The sequence below is a fragment of the Glycine max genome, chromosome 1 (genome assembly GCF_000004515.6).
Source record: "Glycine max cultivar Williams 82 chromosome 1, Glycine_max_v4.0, whole genome shotgun sequence".
In the NCBI taxonomy this organism is placed as follows: domain Eukaryota; kingdom Viridiplantae; phylum Streptophyta; class Magnoliopsida; order Fabales; family Fabaceae; genus Glycine; species Glycine max.
The window spans coordinates 22,023,117-22,045,749 of NC_016088.4; the positions used below are offsets into that span (position 1 = coordinate 22,023,117).

A 22,633-nucleotide genomic window follows, 5' to 3' on the forward strand; every position below is an offset into this window, starting at 1 on the left:
TTTGGAGTATTCCGTGGTTGCTTCTCATTTTTTATTGGTATTAAATCTGCAGTTCATGCGGAGTTGTGTATAGCCATGGTGGCGATTGAGCAAGCTTCTTTGGTGGGATGAAATAGTCTTTGGTTGGAGTGTGATTCAAGGTGGTTCTTCAAGCTTTCAAGAATGAAAACATTGTTCCATGGGAATATAAAAATAGATGGAATCGTTGTATTTGTTTGTGCTCTTCCATGAGCTTTCAATTTTCTCATATTTATAGGGAAGGTAATCAGTGTGCGTGCAGATAGTTTAGCTAACTATGTTGTTGACCATAGGATTGACTATATTTAGAGGGATTTTATTCCAACTTTCATTAGGCTTAATAGTTTCCGCAATCAATGTGGATTGCCTTCGTATCGTTTTAGTTTATTTTATTTTAATCCCCCAACTTTCTTTGATCTTGTTGATTTTTTATTTCTTAATAATATTGTGGCTAGGTTGCTTATGATGGACTGAAGAAGAGGTGCTTGCTATCAACAAATATTATAACAATATTAAAAAATAGTAACAACATTATAAGTTTAATAGCAATAATAATAGAAAATCAACAGTAATACTAGTTTAGAATAATGATAATTTGATAACAATAATACCATGATCAGTAATAAAACAAATAGAAAAAAATAGTTAATAATAATAGTAATAACAATTAAATCATTTATATTTTTAAAAAGGAACATTACACTTATTTATGTGCACTTTTTTCATTTAGAGTTGAAATATATAATTTCTTATATTCTTACACATGAGTTGTATGAATAAAATAAATTTAAAAAGGAAAAAAATGTCATGTGGATGTTCTTTATCAAGTTATAGTAACATTGTCTTATGATATAAAAAACACATATATGACTTTTACTGCCTTTTCATTTTATAATTTTGTTTATTTATATTATAATAACTGTTCTTTAAATTCTAAAGAAAGACCTTTCAAAATTGTAACTTCCATTTATCTTCACCATCTAGTGGAAGAAGAGAGAATTTGTATGATTTTGTTCACACACTTAAATACACAGCCTATAAACATGGCATCAGCAAGAAAAGTAATTACCCTCTCTACAAACGCCCATAAATAGGCAGAACTTCAGTCAGCAATATGCCTCCCAAGAAGAACTAAAAATATACAAAAGCTAGGAGGCAAAACAACAACCACCCTTTTTCCCACCATTATCTATCTCTTGGTTGGGAACAATTATCCTGCTTCCCTTGAGAAGCCCTGAACCCCAATTATCATCGTCACTAGCAGTGAGTGATTTCTTGGCATGAATCCGGTATATCTCAGTTAGAATAGTCAAAAAGCAAGTTTCAACATTAGTGGACTCAAGTGCTGATGTCTCCATAAAGAAAAGGTTCTCTCTTTGTGCAACCTCCTCTGCATCTTCCATTGGCACTGCTCTAAGGCTCCCCAAATCACACTTGTTCCCAATTAGCATGATCACTATGTTTTGGTCAGCGTGGCCTCGCAACTCTTCCAACCACCTTACCATGTGGTCAAACGATTGGCGCTTAGTCATGTCATACACTAACATTGCCCCTACAGCACCTCTATAGTATGCACTTGTAACTGCCCTATACCTGAAAGAGAGAAATTCGAGTCAATTTTCAAGGTTCAAACTAAAATACCAAATAAAGGAGGAACACAACAAACATGTGAGTACAAAATATGCATCCAAGCAAAACCATAATAGGTAACTTCAGTTACTTATATCTCATAGTACAGAAAAAGAAGAACTATCCACAAAACCCACAAGGAAGAGTTAGCATATGAGGTCAAAATTAGTAACTACGTACTTCATTAATTAATGCAAGTCTTAATTGCAAGATCTAGCTAATAACTTTATTAATCTATTAAGACAGTACGATACCATAGGTCAAGTTAGTAATTCCTTTGTTTTTAAAACAGCCTAATATGAAAATTTTATTCACAAATTTGCTCATAGGATACCAAGTGAACCTTAAATTCGAGCTAAGTAAAAAATGAGATTGAGACGGCCACCATTCATTTTTATGGTGCAATTTTCTCAAGATTCCTTTAGCTATTGTTAGACTAATTAATAATATGGATGAGGCTTCATCGGTTGCTGAACAGGGAATTCCCTAAGTAACAAGAGCTGCATAACTTAAGAAATAGGATTGGGGAAAGGAAGATGGTTGAAAAATATTTTCTGTCTTGCTATGAACTCAACTATTCAACTATGAATTTATATGTCATTCCTAAACCAACCATTAGAAACAGTTAAGTTTCATATACGTGAAGCCAAAAATGACCTTTCTTTATGTTTAAAGTTAAAATGCTCCACAAAGTTTTTCACAAAAATATCCGTATAGCTAGACTTTCTCTGGTTGAATTTCAATAAATGAATTGACATGCTCAAGGACTTGGATTATAATCCTTACCAATTTTCCTTATCCAACAAACATCATTAAATTCAACTTAACCGTGTCCAAATTTTAATTAATATTTTCTATGTAGTACTATATCATATCCATGAGCATACCCTAGAAAATAATATAATTCTACAAACGATTTTTGGAATCATGAATTGATCCAATTCAATCATTTGCATCACAAACAACCAAAAAATTTAAAAATACATATATTAATTTTGTTGGCAAAAGTTATATGTATACCTTTCTTGGCCAGCGGTGTCCCATATCTGAGCCTTGATGGTCTTGTTATCAATGATGAGAGTTTTAGTCTGAAACTCTACTCCAATGGTTGCCTTGGAATCGAGGCTGAATTCGTTCCTAGCAAAGCGTGCAAGCAATTGAGTTTTTCCAACTGCAGAGTCCCCAATCAACACCACCTTGAACACGTAATCAATCTTTTGGTGATAATCTCCATACAAATTCGACATCCTCACAATTCCCTAACCCACATGCATCTAATTGTAATTAACCGCTATATAATGGGATGATCCTTCATCATCGTTTGGTTAATTGATTGATGAGAAATTGAATGTCAATAAGGAATCAAGAAGATTGGAAGATCATGGAAATTTGGACGTGAGAATTGGAAGGGCGTGACGTGATGCAATCGGAGAAACAAAATGGATGGCAAATTCTTCCTCCTTTTTGGATGCATCTGAGTTTCCTCGCGTTAAAAACTAAAAAATTTGTTGTTAAACAAATTTGCATTATATATATATATATATATATATATATATATATATATATATATATATATATATTATTTCCTTTAAAATATTAAAAATTTGGGAATATAATATTTTATGATAAAAATTGTGCTTTTAGTTTCTGTCATTTGGGTCAAACATGGTAAATATTCTTATATTTTCATAATTATGAATTTAGTTTTCAAATGTTAAAAAAGTTACGTGAATTTAGTTCTTTCTCTCTAAGAATTTGTCATGTTTTTTTTAAAGTCAAGAAATACTACGTAATACTATAAATAATATAACATATTTTATTTATAATTAGGAATAAAAATAGACTAAGTTGTTTGCATTACTGCAAAAGTCATTTACTACAATGTAGCAACAAATACGGTTGGCCAAAAACGTCGTAGAATCTTTAGATTGTAAATTCAAGGACGGTTATTTTAAAAATCCGTCTTTTGAATTGATATGTTTTTTTTTCTCTCTTATTTATCTTCTTGGGTACACTGCTGGTGACCCTTCATTTTCCACTCACCCTTCACTTTCCTCTCTCTCATTGTTGCCTTGTATCTCCCTTTTTCTTTGTCGCAAACCCTACCGTGGTCAGGTGCCAAATCTCTGAGTCCGAGAGGCTCAGCTCCACCAGGGTCAGCACCAATTCTTTCCTCCTCCTTGACTCCTCTGCACGCAGTTTCTTTTGCCTCATCACCTCGCTCTTGCTCAGCGCCGCGATGTCGGTCCCTGGGACCGGCATCGGTTTCAGCGGCATGCTACACCTAGGCTCGAAGGTGTGCCCCACGTGCCGCTTTGGGAGATCATGCGGGAACAGAACGTGAATTTCAGAGGAGGAGGTAAGGGGTTCGGTGATGCCGAGGCTGTGGAGCTTCTTGGCGATTCGTTCAATGGCGGAGGAGATTGACAGGTTCGGGTTTGAATCTCGGGAGGGGAGCAACGAATGGGGAATCTGGTTTTGAATTAGGGGAATTGAAGAGGGGAAAAATTCAATGAAGAAGGAAAGGTGTATTGAAAGTGGATATGAGTTGCAGGAAGCAACATTTCAGTAGCAGTTACTTACTTCATGGAACATGGATGAATAAAAATATGAGGTCCCAAGGCATTTTTTTTTAAAATTATTGTATGTATTAAAAATTGCTCGAATTCGGATTCGAACCGTGAAGAGGAAGTCGAATAGGTTTTTGTCTGTTAATCCTCTGCAATTTCAATAATAATTTTTTACTGAACAAAGAGAAAAAATACACAAAAGAAAACTCATTTTTTGGCTATGGCTTCCGAAAACACTATCTATTAATTGCTTCAACACCCCTTCGGTGCAGTTCTCCCTACCAAAAATCCATCTATTTTGCAAGAAACAATTAATTTAGCAGTATTTTTTTTTCTAGTACAGTCCTTAAACAGAATACTTGAATGCATGGAATATACGAATACCCAAAGAGTAAATTTTGATGATATATTCAATATACGAATTTTCTCAGAGCTTTGTGTTCTATTCTGACCTTTCTAGTTTCTTCTCCAATTAATATACCCTTAACATGTATTTTTCTCCCTTTTGCTTCATTCTTAATTTTTTTTCATTTTTAATTGTCTTATTTAAACATTGCTTGTTTCTATCGTATCAAGAATTTGTTTTCACATAAATAATTAGTCTATATTTTAAGCATTGCTTTGAGTCTGGTTTTGTACTCACTTTAGAGCACCTAAGGTATATTGATATTATTATCTTATTCTGGACTTGCTGTTTTCTAACAAGAGCAAAGGTATTGGCTTCACCACTTTATGTTACTAATGTTCTATTCATGTCATGCCAGTTAGTGGTTTACACTGTCGTTATTTGGTTTGTATCTTCATACTGGAAGTGCCATGACTTTGTAATTCATAACCACATGGTTGATGATAATGGAAGCACGAGAACAAACTTAAATTTGTTCACAACTAACAATTTGAAAATTATGAATAACAATTTGAACAAACTTTAATTTTTTTTTATGCTGATGTTGTATGATTTTTTATACAAAATCTAGTTTTTTAAGGCAAATTATTTTAGGTAGTTATAATTTTAATCTTCTCAAATTCAGAATTATTATCAATTTTCCCAAAGATGAATATGTTATTAATAATAACTAAAATAAGTGGTTTGTTCAAGGACCTGGGGTAGGTGGGGAAAATGTCCTTGACTTGTTTTTAATATGACAAAATTGAAACTTACCTTTCTGACTTTCTTCCGTTTCATATTGGTGCCTTAATTTGTAGAATTGTAGTTGCTGTTGCCTGAGAATACAGCAACATCAACGAAAAAAGGTGAACTTGTGGTTTCTTCTCCTCAAAATATTTCAAAGCTGTTGCTAATCCTTGGAAGTAGGCATTATAGTTCTATTTCAGAACTAGGTGTTGTGTTATTTTAAAGACAGTAGACAGGTATATTTCTATGGATTTTTGAAATGGGATGCAGACTTTGTTTTCATTTATATTTCAATGGAGGAATTCTTTTTATTCTATAATAATTGGATATTTTAAAGTTCAATTTTGATTCTCATGTTTTTTTGTTTTGGATAATTCATAGTTTTATTATATTCAGACACAAGGCAAATTTTGCTGATTTAAATATTAACACTGCGACAGTAATTGCAAGGGAAAGATTAAAGAAGAATTTGTCCGTCGAGGCTTCAAGTCACACGTATTGCCTTTGCCTATAAGTTCCAACTTCCATTTGCTTCAAGTCGAGGCAAATTTTGCTGATTTAAATATTTTTTTCAATATGTTTTTTAAAATAATTATTATAATAATTAAAATTTTTTTAAAATATTTTATACTTGTCTTTATAATATGATTTCACTCACGTCAGAGGTTCCAGATTATGCCATGACTTTTGTGAATGGAACTTCATCAAAGTAAGTTTTCTTTAATAATTTGGATTTTAAGTCCAGTTTGTGTTGACTCAGATTTTATTTATGCGAGAAATTTGATTTATTTTAAATTTTTTTGTCATTTCTTTTTCTTTTCTTTTCTTATAATTATGCAAAAGATTTAGTTGTTTGTATTCCTCTTTTTCTTTGTTTGCAGGGCCTGTTGCCACCCCTTGATGCTCCACACCATTTGCGCAAACATGAATAGGGTCCTTATCGAGAAGGTAGGCCTTTGCATTTTAGGATAATTTATAACAGTTATATAGAGTAATTAGTAGATATGGAAGGATTTGAAACATATGGTTTGTGCAGGGATTGGTTGAGCTTCTTTAATTTGAATGACACATAGCATTTTAGCTGGTTGTAAATTGATCTTTGCTTGTCTTTTTTATTTAGTTCTGCTTGAGATGTTTGATGATTGCCTTTGGTGGACTGGCTGTGTTGGAAGAGAGTATTGAAGAAGATGATAACTTAAAGGTAATACAATGTTTCTTTTAGTATTTATACATGCTTGTAACTTGTAATTGTGAGACTGATGCCAACTACTAATTACATGCTTGTAATTAATATTTTATTATTTTTATACTATTTATAACACATAATATATGAACTATTTAACTAATCCACACATGACCTGAAAAAAAAACTAATTCTCATATAAATTAATTAAGAAAGATATTTAATTTAAAGAAGTTACTATCTTTTTGTTCTTATTTTTTATTTATTCATGCTTTTTATTTTTTAATCTAAATTTTGACTGAAACTAATTAGAAATGTCATTACTTTTAGTTCATGTATTTAAATAACAACATTTAATTGGTGACTAATAACGAAATCACCAAAAAGTCTAACAAATAATCTCATGATTTTTTTAAAACTGTATTTTTAATCTTTTATTAATTATTAATTATTAATGCAGTACATTTTTTATGGACCAATATGACTACATTTTAATACTTCTTGTTTATTGATAATCAATGTTTCTGAAACTATTACATTTGGGGACATATATATGGCTGTAGATATGGTGCATATCTTCAATTCAAAGACGGTGCTTACATCAACACCGACTTTGAAAGTAGGCATTCAAAGACGGTGCTTACATCAGCAACGTCTTATAATGCCTACTTTCAAAGACGGTTGCTGAGGTAAGCACCGTCTTTGAAAGTTGCTCACTTTTGAAGACGGTGTTTTGGGACCCGTCGTTGAAATTTTTAAGCTTTGACGACGTCAAATTCAACGACGTTCGAAAAACGTCGTTGTATCCCCTATTTGACCGTCATAGAATCGCTTTTTTCCAGTAGTGTTGATAGGGACCTATGTCCTAGCTTATATCAGGCCGAACAATAGGCCCATGCCATACATTCTAGAAAATAAATTAGACCAGGATCTTTAAAATTAATTTTATAATTTATATTTTTTGTATTATTATTATTATTATTATTATTATTATGTTAGTATTTAAGATAACATTTAATTTTGTTTTTATCAGTTACCTTAATTATAAAAAAAGTGTATTAGTGTTAATGAAATTTAAATTTAAATGAGAATCAAAATATATTTGTGTTATTAATTAATTCAAATTAGAAAATATAATTATTTATTATATTATATGTTGGCATAATTATTATGAGTTAGAATATGCTAATCATGATTGGTTTTTACAATTAGAATAATTACCTTAATTAAAATAAAAATATATATTAGTGTTATTAATTAATTTTGATTATAATAAATAATTATATTATTAATTAGAATTATCTAATAATTAATGTTTATATAATTATAATTTAGTGAGAAGGAGTATCATGATTCTACATGTCATTTGCTACCCACGTGACAAAGCCTACATTGGTTATGTTCGGCACAATATTTCAGGTAGTTTTTAACTTTTTTTACTAGTTGATTTTTTTTGACTATTTGGTAAACAAACTTTTTTTGGTAGCTTCTAGCATCTTTTAAAATGCTACTTGAAGTAACATTTTTTTAATACGCTAGTTTCTAGCTTCTAACTTTTTATATTTTTTTCATTTTTATCCTCGATATATTTATCCAACTTGCTAGTTATCTTTTTTAAATAAATCATGATTTTATTATTTATATATCATTTTACAGTTTCCAGCTACTTCAACATCTAGTTTTACCAAACACTTGTAATTTAATAAGCTAACATTTCAGCTTCGAGATAGTTTTTTAGTTAGTTTTGCTGAACATAGTCTTTGTTTAGGTAAAAAAAAAAAGTAGGTTTGTTAAAGAGAAATGATACTTGTACAATACTTTGTACAACAAAATATACAACTAAGAGAGAAAGAGATAAAAGGGAAAATATATGATATTGTATAAATTGTTGTACAACTTGTTGTATGTGTATCATATCTTTTTGTTAAAAAGATCAGACCCTAGGCCATTCGGAAGTCTTTTAGGCTTAATAGACAAACCTATTTAAAAAACATAAATAATAATAATAATAATAATAATAATAATAATAATAATAATAATAATAATAATAATGATGATGATGATGATGATTATTATTATACTAAATTCATTATATTGTACTAAATCTTATATTTGTTTTCTCTTTTCAAATGTTAAACATGTTGATCTACATAAAAAGTTAAGCTAAATCTTGTAATTAACTTTAATTAAATATAATTTTTTTTCTTATTTACAAAATATATTCTTAAATAAATTATCACGAGTGTTATATTAAACCTTTGAAATATGTTTATCTTGTATAAAGAAGATAAATTTGATACTTATAAAACCTAACATGTTGGTGTTAAATTATCACAAGATAGGACCTTAAACAAGCTTATATTCTAGGCCAAGCTTTTAAAAAAAGGGCTTTGACATGTAAATAGGTCAAATTTGGGTCATATACTTTTAACTAAGGTTAGGCTTAGGCCTAGCAAAACCTAGCATGACCTAGCCTATTTCCACCTCTATCAATTCCATGTTAGCATACTTATCAGACCGTCATGTCATTTACCATGTCACAATGTCAATATCACATCATCATATCATCCATTTCTACCAAAAATTTGACAGTTGGCTAATAGTTAGGGATGGGCATACGGACTGGTCTGACCCATTTAAGGCTCGTGAAGCCCATGTTTTAAACAGATGGGATAAACCAAATGCACAAAATAAATGGATTTTGTTTCAAGGTCTGTATCCAGCCCGCAAAAGCCCACAGTCCCAAAAATTAATTTCAATTTTTGATAAAAATATTTTAAAAGGTGGAAAATGTATAAAATTAGAAGAAAAAAATTATGTCATTTTTAAAGCTAAAATTCATCACACTAAAATATACCCACATTTTAAAGATAACAAATTAAAAATAAAAACCTAAACTAAACATCAAAATCTTAACATAACAAATTAATAATTCTTGCACATTGGACTTAGGCAGGTTAAATGGGTAGTCTGTGAGTCTGTGTATTGTTGACTCCCCAATGCAGTTACTTTTTGTTCATATATGTCTCAAGGAAATTTCAATGGGGGTTTACCGGAAAGCACACCGGATCGTCAAGTATTTAAAATGGATGAATCCGAATATCGAACACAGGGAACTAATGTTAGCCTGAATTAAGTTCAGAATTGAAGCATTGTTGAGAGAACATGTATGAGTGGTAATTTCAAATAGAATTTAAACTAAACTTCTATGCTAAAAACTATAAAATGCAAGGTAAATAAAATGATAGCAGTAGGTAGAAATGTTGGGTCTTTCTAACAAACAAGTTGATGCATAGAAATATAATTTGTCCTTAGATCCCTTTTGTTGGACTAGGCTCGATTTAGACAGCCCTCTTAGGTTTAGACTAACTTAAACTGAGTTTCGTCCGCAGATCCCTCATTTAAGACTAGACTCAGCTCAAGTAGCTTACGAAAGTTTAGCCTAATTTAGCCTAAGCTTTGTCCGCAGATCCCTCATTTAAGACTAGGCCTAAACTAAACAGCATTATTGTAATAGCATAATTAAAACCAAAACTTAATCCAGAGATCCCTCATTTAAGACTAAGTTTCGATCCTGCTTCAATCAAGTTCTAAGGCAACAGTACATTTCTCAATGCTAAAATCACCTAACTTTGCACACAATTGGGTGATCAAACCAAAAGCATACAAACATTAAGCATTGAATGAAGCATTGAACACAAAAAACACAATCAATTAGATATTACGTATTTACATCAGCTGTTCATTAGAAATCCCCAACTAGGGTGTTTAGCCAGCCATTAGAAAGAAACCCTAACAATAAATGAGATTAAAAGCAGAGAATGATAGTTTCTTACACAAGAAGGGGGATTCCTCCTCCTCTTCTCAGCATCTCACACTCACTCTCTACTCAATAATCTCTCTCAAATGACAAAACCTAGGCTTCAATGCACAAGTTGTTCCTCTTTGCTGCTTCTAGGGCTTTTTTCCCAAAATAGGCACTGTGGAATGATGTGCACCAGTGCCTCTGAAAATTCTGTGCCAAGTCTCAAAAAGGTGTGAACCCTAATTTTGCACAAAACAAGCTTTAAATAGGCTCAAAATTCGCGACCTTGTGCTTAGCGCCACCCTCGCGCTTAGCTCAAGTAAGTGGAATTGGGCTTAGCGCCAGTCTTGCGCTGAGCCTGGCTGATGGCACCTTCTACGCTTAACGCGCGGTTTTGATGTTGATGCTCTGCCAAATTCTCTTTTGCGCTAAGTGCGTTGAAGCTGCGCTTAGCGATGGATAAGCGCTTAATTGCTGAGCTTAGTCCAACTGCTACTTTTTGCAATTCAAAACTTACCCTCTTTTTCACCTGAAAATGCACAGATTTCATCATTAAATCCAATGGAAACGTTCTAGAGACAACACTAACCATAAAACAAGATTTATTTACAAAATTTACTCCAAAATAACCATAAATTGGGGAACTATACAAGCTTTGGAAAATGATTTTTATACAAAAGTTAGTCGTATAAAGTGACTAACATGTATTAAGCCCGCTATGTCCACAAGCTTAACGAGTAGGACTCACAAACTCGATATAACTATGCAGATTAAAAAAAAGGTCTGTTATTCACAAGGTCTGTGGGCTTAACGCGTCGTTCCATGGATCTTGGTCCATATACCCACCCTTATTAATAGTGGACCAAAATTGCTAAATTTTATAAACATGTAAAACACTATAATTATAGGGACCAAAAGTGGATTTAATCCTAAATTATATATTTTTCACAAATAATTTATATTGTGATATTTTATTATATTAAATTATTGATATATTTTTATGAAAATATTGAAATTCATGTAGTTGAAAATAAAAAGGCTAAAATAAAATTTGGTCTCCCTATTTTTTTCAATCCACAATTGTGACCCTATTAGAAAATAGACACGTTTAGTCCCTGAATTTTCAAAAATCAAGAAATTTAGCCTGACATTCCAATTTAATTCTTTGACTATTAAGTTTTTGATGTTGATCATGCCTTAAGTGAAATACCATGCAATGCTATATTTAAGCTAACTAAAAATGATAGAATGAAAAAATATAAGAAGTTATGTTAAACCATTCAAAATTAATAAGAGGATAATATATAATATGCATATTAGGACTGTATGTCAATATTGAAGAAAATTATACATTTACAATTGAATCTTGAAGCTGCATATGACTAGAAGCATAATTATGCAGGTTACTTAAGTTAAATGGTAGATATCAATAGCTACACATGAATTAAGGATCAGCAGAAGATGCATTCTAGAGAGAATAATACAGATAGATGTGTCTACAGAGTTTAGAAAGCACACATCAGAAGCTATGATGAAAGCACCATGTAGAAGTGTATTGAGGCACTGTCATCTAAAGTGGCAAGCTCTTCAGAATATACAAAGTATCTTGGAGATAAGACAACTAGCCACCAACCGCAAGTCTTATACAAACAAGGCAACTAGTAACAACAAAATGAGACTCAAAGATATTTACAACGGTTTGCAAAAGGAGAAATGTTAGAACTAAAGACATTGGATGATGTCTGACCCCTAAAATATCTCATTGTTTTCATGATAGCAAATGTATTAAAATCTTGACGGATTAATGAATTTCATTGATTTTTTTACAGGAACTACATACCCAATTTAAGTTTGGTATTGAAATCCTATCCTTAAGCTTTATTATAACATTATGTCCAAACCTCCAATACAATTTGGAACTTGTTTTTATGAAAGAACCAACCAGCTTCCAAATCGTTGTAACCAAAAAAGCATTCATACATTTGTGAAAACTAGCATGCCATATGTTGTGTTCCTTTAAACATCCGAATGGATATAAATAACTTACACAAATGTTTATATCTAAAGTTACTTATTGTCCAATGCTTGCACATAACAAGTGTACACACTGTGAGGTTGATTTCGTGCTTGAAAAGTATCATTCTTTTATTCCCTTTCTTTTCAAATTGTTTCTAACATTTGAATTTCAAATGATGTGTACCAAGTAGGGACATAAAAGAAGCATTCTTTGCCAAACCATATTCATACAAGTAGTGGTGACAAAGATATTCATTTTCACAAAAAAGAAACTATATTGTTGTCCCCTTTCTCTCTCCACCCAAGCTGCCACATTGCGTCTTTTCTAGCTATGAGGTAACAAAAAATTTTTGGGGGAAGGCTCTATGTTAGATATAGGGGGAGCAACATGAAGATTAAGCTTTGGAGCTTGAAATTTTTTTGTCTTTTTACATGCTCAACTCTTTGAGTTGCATTTGTATTGATTGTTCCATCTTAGTCTCTATCTTTTCATATGCACATCATGTATCATCATGTAGAGGTGGTAAGATTGTTTCTAAAGTTAGAAACTTCTTCAGTGCATAAAACTCTCTGTTTTAATCGATTACAAGGTTGATCGTAATCAATTACACAAGTGTTTGTAGCTTGTAGAGAGATTCTAGTTTTAGTTTACTTGATTACCAATTAACCATAATCGATTACATAGTTTAGTTGAGACCATGTCTGGTTTTTATGAGTCTCTACTTTAATCGATTACCAGGTGATCGTAATCGATTACTTCATTCTTAAAGGTGTTCCCATCAGTGATCAATAATACTTTAATCAATTACATCAAGAATCTAATTGATTACGTTGTTCTTGAAAGTTTTCTAGATGTTGGGAAGAACACTTTAATCGATTGAAATGATAATATAAACCATTACTTCTTTAAAATAATAGATTACATTAGATATTTAATCGATTACAGGTGGCTATAACTATTTTTCTCTATAAATAATCACCTTGTATTCTCACTTTTAAAAAGAAGAAAAAAGAGAGAAGAAAAAGTGCTTAGAATAAGTGTACAACTCACAACTTCTAGACTTCTTTTTTTAAGCTTTAATGATAAAAAGTGAGTCGTGAATTACTTGTGAGATCAAGAAGAGACTCATTCACTCAAGCAAAAGTTCTTGTGTATGATTGGTCAGATTAAGTCTCTCTTTGACTCAATTTTTTTGTGTGATTTACATGTTAGCATATGCATGAATTTCTAAAGGCATGCTAGAATAGGTTTTTCTAGTTTGGGCTAAGGGTAGGTTTCTCTTAGGCTCTTATTCACAAAGGACCCTAGGGTTGGGTACCTTAGTCTCTTTTTCTGGGGTAGGAATCGAGACTGATTGTTTGTAAGAATTCTATATGCATAGTGAAAATCTAATTTGATTTGGATTAGATAACTGAAGTAGCTTCTCTAGAGATAGAGAGTGAATCAGTATAAAAATTGGTGTACATCTTCTCTTGATCTTATCTTTCTTTCTCATTGTATTCTTGATCAATTTGTTGAAGTTTAAAGAAAATATCTTTTTGAATATAAAATTTAACAAAAAGATTTTGTGTTAAGGGTGATTGATTAAATATTGGTTTTAACAAAAATTTGTGATATGATCCTTGGAAAAGAAAGTTTATTCAAAACTCTGCTTTTTTTATTTGATTTAGAGCCAATTCACCTTCTCCCTTTGTTTATTAGTTCCATAATCTTTTTTCAATTGGTATCAGAGCTTCATCTTGAAAGTTGCTCAATATCATAGTTTTTCTAAAATGGGCTCTAAATAACTCACTTTCAAAGAGGGTACATCTCTCAACCGACCTTCATTGTTTGAGGGAGAACATTTTTTGTTTTTGCAAAAAAGATTGAAAATCTTTATTCAGTTAATTGATCTTGATGCATGGAATGCTATTGTTAAAGGATCTTTTATACCAACTCAAGAAGTGAATGGTGAATTGGTGCCTAAAGAATGGGATGAGATTAAAGATCATTAGAAAAGAAAAGTGCAAGATGATAAAAAATCTACAAACACTTTAACTTCTAGTTTATCTTCTAATGAATTTTTTCGTAAAAGTGCAAAGGAAATATGGAAAATGCTTGAAGTCACTCATAAAGGCATTATGGATGTAAGAAGAGCAAGAAAGCACACTCTTGTATCCGAATATGAAGTTTTCCGAATGAAGAATGGAGAAACCATTTTAGAACTTCAAACAAGATTCACCCTATTGGTCTTGGAAAAACATTTGAAGATGATGAGATAAACATCAAAATACTCAACTGTCTTACAAGAACTTAGGAACCAAAGATCACAACAATCAAGGAATCCAAGGACTTACCATCAATGTCGACGGAAGTTCTCTTCAAAAAATTGCTTGCATATGAACATGAGTTGATTCAACAATCTCATGCAGAGGAAACAAAAAAGAAAAGAAAAGGAATTGCACTCAAAGTTAGTTCTTCAAAGGAAGATTGTAAAGAAATATCTAGTGATGATGAAGATGCAGAGAATTTAAGCTTAATGGTGAAGAAGTTTGGAAAAATTCTGAAAAGATCCAAAGACAAAAAATTCTCTAAACCTTCAAAGAAGATAGAAAGTAACAACAATACCTTCACGTGAATTGAATGTGGGAAGCAAGGTCACATCAAATCTAAATGACCTATCTACCTTAGAAAACAACTTGTTGAAAGGAAAGGAAAGAAGGATAAAAAATAGAAAAAGGCCTACATATCTTGGGAAGACAATGCATCCACATCCTCTAACTCTTCTAGTGAAGAAGAAGTTGCAAATGTGTGCTTGATGAAAGATTCAATGGATGACTCCTCAACCATTGAAGAAATTGATGTAAATTTTGAGTTTGAAGAAGTTTTGGAAGCATTTAATGAAATGCATGAAGAAGCGCAAAGGCTTGTTGTTTTGAACAATAAGCTAAGAAGTGGTCTAAAATTCCATATCACTAAATTGGCTTCAACACAAAGTGAGTTGGATAAATTGAGACAAGAAAATGAAAAACTTGTTTCAAGCTATAAAGTCACTGGTTGTGTTTGTGCTTTTACTTCTCTTAATATTGATAATTACAAATCTTTGCAAATTGAGTTTGAAAAGTTAAAAAAGGATCACTATGAAAAATATATGAAGTTTCAAACTGAGCTTTCCTATCTTAAAATTTTATTTAGAAAAATGAACAAAGGAAAAGTGATCTTAGTCACTTGCTCAGTGTGCAAAAGCATACTACCAACAAGACTGGTTTGGGGTATAACAAGCAAACTACCTTTACTAAGAAAACCAAGTTTGTATCCTCCAAAAAGGTGAACCCAAACAAAATCTCCAAAAAGAAAAACATAGTGCATTCTAAGCCTAAAGCAAAGACTTGTTATTATTGCATGAAAAGAGGACACGCATCTTATAAATGCTATGTTAGGAGATTTGAAGTTCTTAGAGGTAAATGTGTTTGGATTCCTAAAGATTTAATTGTGGAAATTAATCCCATTTGACCCAACCTCAATTGTGTACCACCTTTTTCTAATTGATTTTGTCTTGTAGGTGTGCCTAAAAGCAAGAGACTTACTATGGTACTTGGATAGTGACTGCTCTAGGCACATGACAGGTGACAAGTCCAGACTTACTGACTTTGTGTCAAAGGAAGAAGATTTGTCACTTTTGGAGACAAAAATAAGGGAATAATTGTTGGAGAAGGAAACATTGGAAGTCTGCAAAAGATTCAAATAAAAAATGTTCTATATGTTAATGGACTTAAGCACAATCTCTTGTCTTAGAGATATGGGGAGCAACAACATGGAACAACCTAAGGCTAAAGCTTGAGGCTCAAGGAAAAGCTTGAAGATGTTTTAGAAGAAGTTTTGGCTTTTACATGCGCAAATCTTTTGCGTGGCATTTGTATTGGTTATCAACTTGACTGATGCATCTTAGTACATTTCATATCTATTTTGCATGTGGAAGCAAAGCTACCATGATGGTAATCGATTACACCATTATGGTAATCGATTACCAATGAATGTTTTTGAAGAAAATGTTAAGAGTTATAGCTCTTAACATGGTTTTCTCAAAAGGTATCAAGGTTCTATAAATATAAGACCTTGGCACGCATTTTAAATATACAATAACACAGAAAAACACATCTGATTACACAGAACTTTCCACTGCTTTTCTCTTGCAAAAACTTTGCCAAATTCATTCTAAGTTTTTTTTCAATCTTTCCTTGAAGAAAGGAAAATTCTGCCAAAACAAAAACTGTGCTATCCTTCTGTTTTTCTCTTCTTTTTCTTTCATTCTCCCTCTTGCCAATAGAATTCAAAGAACTAACCGTCTGAGAATTCTTTTGATTCCCCAAATAAAGAATTCAAAGAACTAACCGTCTGAGAATTCTTTGCCCAAACACTGAATTCAAAGAACTAACTGTCTGAGAATTCTGTGTAAGAAGCGGGTAGCTTCTTGGTTGTAATAGTGAACACAAGGGAGGGTACATCCTTTGTGGTTCGCTTCAAGTAAAGGGTACATCTACTTGGTTGTTCAAAGAGAACAAGGGAGGGTACATCCTTTGTGGCTCTTTGCTTGTAAAGGATTTTTACAAGGAAAGGAAATCTCAAGAGGTTGCATCATGCATCATCATGGTTGAAGTGAAGAAAATTTTATAAGTTAGAAAAATTTCTTTAGAGGCAAAAAATCTCTTTTTTAATCGATTACAAAGTTGCTGTAATCAATTACCACAAGTTGTCTGTAGCTTGTAGAGTGAAGTCTCGTATCAGTTTAATTGATTACGGTAGCACCTTAATTGATTACATTGTTATTTGAGACAATGACTATTTTTTTCAGGAGTCTCTGCTATTGAAAAAGTGGCCTCAATAACTTAAGAGGGGGGGGGGGGGTTGAATTAAATTTCAAAATTTCCCACTAACATACTTTTAACCCCCTTCAAAATGATAGAATCAGAATGTATAAGAAGAAGCAACAATCCATTTAATAATTTTCTTTACACATGCAAGACAAAATTGATTGCAATAACATAAATGAGATAAGGGAAAAGAGAAATGAAAACTCGATTTATACTGGTTCGGCCACTTCCCATGCCAACGTCCAGTCCTCAAGCAACCTACTTGAGATTTTCCACTATCTTTGTAAATTCTTTACAAACTTTGAATACACCTTGGGATCCCTCACCCTTGTGTTCAAAGATTCTCCAAAAAGACAACCCATCTCTTGATTACAATTCTCACAATCCAAGAGATAATCAGTCTCTTGATTACAACTGACTTTCTGAGATGAACATAAAGATTTCTCTCCTTTAGAATGGATGATACAAATTGAAGTTCCTTGAGGAATTTCTCTCTTTTAGAGATGATAATACAATTTGAAGTTCTTGGATGAATTCTCAATAGATTTGCAAGTGTTTTCCCAAGAGTTGTTGAGAGAGCATTTGACAATTAAGTTCTCTTAGAATATCTCTCTCTTGCTTTTCGAAGTCAGACATACATATATATAGGCCCATCGTGCCTTTTGAAAATGGTTTGAAGAGATGTGTTTTTTCAAAAACCTTTTTCTGAAATTCTTCACCGGTAATCGATTATAGGTTTATGGTAATCGACTACACAATTATGTTTTGAAGGGTCATGACTTTTAAAATTGAATTTTAGGAGTTCCGTTGCTGGTAATCGATTACACATCAATGGAAATCAATTACAACTTTTAAATTCAAATTTCAAGACCCTTCTAAAAGCTGATTTTTAAAATTGTCTTCTGGTAATCAATTACACTGCCTGGTATTTGATTACCAGAGCCTTGGATGCTGGAAACAATGTGTTTTGAGGAAAAAGCTTGATTAACCAATGAGATTGTTTGAGCCTTATCTTTTTCTTGATCTTGTTTGCTTGATCTTGAATTAATCTTGAAGCAATGGTTAACCTTTGAATGTATTTTGAATTAATCTTGAAAGCAACCTTGTTTGATTATTCTTTGGCATCATCAAAACCATGCACTTATACATTCACATCCCCTGCCTTTTTGATGATGACAATCATCATCAAGTGAATTCTTTTCGGCATCATCAAAAGCTGCATGATTCACATTCTTCCCCTTTTTGATGATAACAATCATTGTCAAGTGAATTCTTTTCGGCATCATCAAAACCTGAAACCTGCATGATTCACATTCTCCCCCTTTTTGATGAAGATTTCATAGATTTCATATATAAAAAACTAGCTCAATAAAAATAGATAATTCCCCTTACTATCTTATCTTTTATCTATCTCTGCCCCTTTGTTAACATCAAAAACAAATCATGAGCAGAGAGAAGAAAAACATTCAGCAATTTATAATGAATTAATAGAGTAGAGCATGCCATACCGTTCAAAGTATCATTTCTTGGCCCAAAAGAAAATGTTACCACTTGTTGGAATATATGAGAATCAAATGATATCAAAAGACCTTTATCACATAATTGATGAACACTTAATAAACTATGTTTAAGACCATCAATAAGTAAAACATTTTCTATGGAGGTAGAGGAATTCATACCTATTTTTCCAACTCCAACAATTTTACCTTTGTTGTTGTCTCCATAGGTCCCATGTTCATTATTTTTGGGAGAAATAAGAATACTCTTATGCATCTCCCGCCATGTGTTTGGAGCAACCGCTATCAATGTATCAACTTTACTTCAAGGAGTCCATCATTCATATAATCATATTTTGATTTTGGTACCCAAGTTTTCTTGGGTCCTTGAATGTTTGTTTTGACTAAAGATCCTTTTGGAACCCATACCATTTTTCCAATGTTACTACCATTCTTTTTAATATAACATGTTGATGCACTATGATCTTTCTTACCACAATAAAAGCATGTTAACAAGGGAGAACTAGCCTTTTGAGTGGAGGCAAAGAAATTTTTATGCATCTTTTGTTGATATTCAGGATTATATCCTAATCTAGCCTTATGAAAAACACATCTTTGTTTGCCTAATATAATATCTAAATTATTTTTACCAAGAGTAAATTTGGTAAGAGCATTTTTTAAATCTTCAATTTCTTCTTTGAATTTATCACAACATTCACATGAATGAGATGCTTTATTGTTTTCTTGTACTAAGCATTTTGTAGAAGATTGGTTTTTTTTATCTACTGATTTTAAAATTTTAACTTCAGATTTAAGATTTTCTAACTCTACATTTAATTTCATAATTTCCTTTTCTAAATTTGAAATAGTTTTCTTAGAATATGAAACTAATTTGGCAAGTTTGACAGATTCTTTATGCAAGTCATTGAATGCATCTTGGAGTTCATAAAAAAGAAATAGATAAGTCATAGTTAGAAGACATTACCTCTTCTCCACTTTCATAGTCTTTGGCCATGAGGCCCAGATTTATGATTTCATTTTCTGAATCACTTGAGGAATCCATGTCATTATCTTCCTAATTGATGTATGCTTTCTTTTCTTTGAAATTTCTCTTGTCGGATTTTTCCAATCTTCTTTAAAAGATAGGACAATCAAATCTCAAGTGCCCAGGTTGATCGCTTTCTTAGCATTTTGGGGCTAAGGATGAATCTTCTCTTTTATTCTTTGGATTGATATTTTATCTCCTTTGATTTCCTTTGTTTCTCAGAAATTTATTGAATCTCTTCACAAAAAATCTGAAATCATCATCTTCTTCTATTTCATTCAAGTCCTCTTTGTCACTTTCTCCTTGAATAGAAGATGATGAGGCTCTGAGTGCAATTTCTTTATTCTTTTTGTCATTCTCTTGATGTTGATGGAGTCTCATAAGTTCCATTTCATGTTCCTAAAGCTTTCCAAAAAGAGTTGCAAGAGACATGTTAGCGAGATCTCTCCATTCTGTAATTACTGTCACTTTTGGTTGCCATTGCCTGCTTAAACATCGCAACACTTTGTTAATGAGATCTTCATTAGGAAATATTTTTCCCAATGATGCAAGATGATTAACTATATGTGTAAATCTCTTTTGCATATCTTGTATGGTCTCATATTGATTCATTCTAAACAGTTCATATTCATGTGTGTGAGTGTTTATTCTGAATCTCTTAACATCAGTTGTGCCTTCATGGGTTACTTGTAATGTATCCCATATTTCTTTTGCATTTTTACAATTTAAAACTCTAAAATACTCATCCATGCCCATTGCAAAAGTAATTATATTCTCGGCTTTTAAATTATATTGAACCCTTCTTTTATCTTCATCCCATTGTTCTCTAGGTTTCTCTATAGTTGCATTTCCCACTACCATTGTAGGAATGAAGGGACCAATTTCAATGGCTTGCCATATATTTAAATCTATGGCTTCTATAAAGATCTGTATTCGGGTTTTCCAATAGTGATAACCCTCACCATTGAAAACAAGAGGCCTATTAATAGAATTTCCCTCAGGAAATGGAAGGTTAGATGAGGCCATAATTATTCTTGAAGTTTTTAAACTTTAGACAAGAATCCTGCTCTGATACCACTTGTTGGACAAGTGGCCTCAATAACTTCCGAGGGGCGGTGAATTAAGTTTCAAAATTTCCCAATAACAAACTTTTAACCCCTTCTAAATGATAGGCTCATAATACAGAAGAAGAAGCAACAATCAATTTAATAATGTTCTTTAAACATGCAAGACAAAATTGATTGCAATAACATAAATGAGATAAGGGAAGAGAGAAATGTAAACTCGATTTATACTTGTTCGGTCACTTCCTGTGCCTACGTCTAGTCCTCTAGCAACCCACTTGAGATTTTCAACTATCTTTGTAAATCCTTTACAGACTTTGAGCACACCTTTGGATCCCTAACCCTTGTCTTCATGGATTATCCAAAAGACAGCACGTCTCTTGATTACAATTCTCACAATCCAAGAGACAACCAGTCTCTTGATTACAATTGACTTTCTAAGATGAACATAAAGATTTTTCTCCTTTAGAGTGGATAATACAAATTGAAGTTCTTAGAGGAATTTCTCTCTTTTAGAGATGATAATACAATTTGAAGTTCCTGGATAAATTCTCAATAGATTTGCAAGTGTTGCCCAAGAGTTTTTAAGAGAGCATTTAACAATTAAGTTCTCTTACAATATCTCTCTCTTGTTTTTCAAAGTCAGACACACATATATATAGACCCATCGTGCCTTTTGAAAATGGTTTGAAGATATGTGTCTTTTCAAAAAGCTTTTTCTGAAATTCTTCACCGGTAATCGATTATAGGTTTCTGGTAATCGACTACACAATTATATTTTGAAGGGTTATGACTTTTTAAATTGAATTTCAGGAGTTCCGTTGCTGGTAATCGATTACACATCAATGGTATTACAAATTTTAAATTCAAATTTCCAAACCCTTCTAAAAGCTGATTTTCAAAATTGTCTTTTGGTAATCGATTACACTGCCTGGTAATCGATTACTAGAGCCTTGGATGTTGGAAACAATGTGTTTTGAGGAAAGAGCTTGATCAACCAATGAGATTGTTTGAGGCCTTATCTTTTTCTTGATCTTGTTTGCTTGATCTTGAATTAATCTTGAAGCAATGCTTAACCTTTGAATGTTTGTTGAATTAATCTTGAAAGCAACCTTGTTTGATTATTCTTTGGCATCACCAAAATCATGTATTCATACATTCACATTCTCCCCCTTTTTGATGATGACAATCATTATCAAGTGAATTCTTTTCGACATCATCAAAAGCTGCATGATTCACATTCTCCCCCTTTTTGACGATGACAATCATTGTCAAGTGAATTTTTTTCAACAAACCAAAATACTTTAATCAATTAATTAGGTCATCTAACTGATTACATTGTTCCTGAGGTGTTTTCCTGATGTTGGATGAACACTTTAATTGGTTACTTAGATAATATGATCAATTACTTCATTAAAATAATCAATCACCTTATAGATTTAATCGATTACAGTCGGTCATAACTATTTTCTCTATAAATAACCAGCTTGGGTTCTGTTAACAGTTTGGCAAGTGTGCCAAATGTCCAAGTAGTAAACAGTAGGAAGTCCGAGTGTTGATTTCCACATGGAATTTTTTTGGTACTTGTGTTGGATAATTTTCAATTTATAAGAGAAAAAATAAAATGAGGTAAAAAAAGATGAATTTAAATGAACTGGATATAAAATAATAAATATTAATACATAAAAGAAATAATAGAAGACAAAAGAATTAATAGGGAATTCAATGAGATGAGAATGTTAAGGTCTAGCATGTCTTATTTGCATAAGATGTATTATTTTTTATTTTTCTTTATCAAGCAGGTGAATTTATCCTACCCAC

At 32.1% G+C, this 22,633-nt stretch overlaps 1 protein-coding gene and 1 long non-coding RNA gene across 2 annotated transcripts; one reads left to right on the top strand and one right to left on the bottom strand.

The window, feature by feature from the left end:
• Positions 1–1,051: 1,051 nt before the first annotated feature.
• LOC100806396 (ras-related protein RABA4d) lies at positions 1,052–3,091 on the bottom strand. Its single transcript, XM_003516774.5, has 2 exons — positions 2,668–3,091; positions 1,052–1,611 (listed from the first exon to the last, which is right to left on the bottom strand). The coding sequence occupies exons 1-2, from the start codon at positions 2,892–2,894 to the stop codon at positions 1,167–1,169; spliced, it is 672 nt and encodes a 223-aa protein (XP_003516822.1). The 5' UTR covers positions 2,895–3,091; the 3' UTR covers positions 1,052–1,166.
• Positions 3,092–3,667: 576 nt separating this feature from the next.
• LOC102663658 (uncharacterized) lies at positions 3,668–12,072 on the top strand. Its single transcript, XR_001387624.3, has 5 exons — positions 3,668–5,471; positions 6,234–6,300; positions 6,473–6,553; positions 7,871–7,954; positions 11,743–12,072. It is a non-coding gene; the product is annotated as an uncharacterized lncRNA (long non-coding RNA).
• The last annotated feature ends 10,561 nt before the right edge of the window (positions 12,073–22,633 follow it).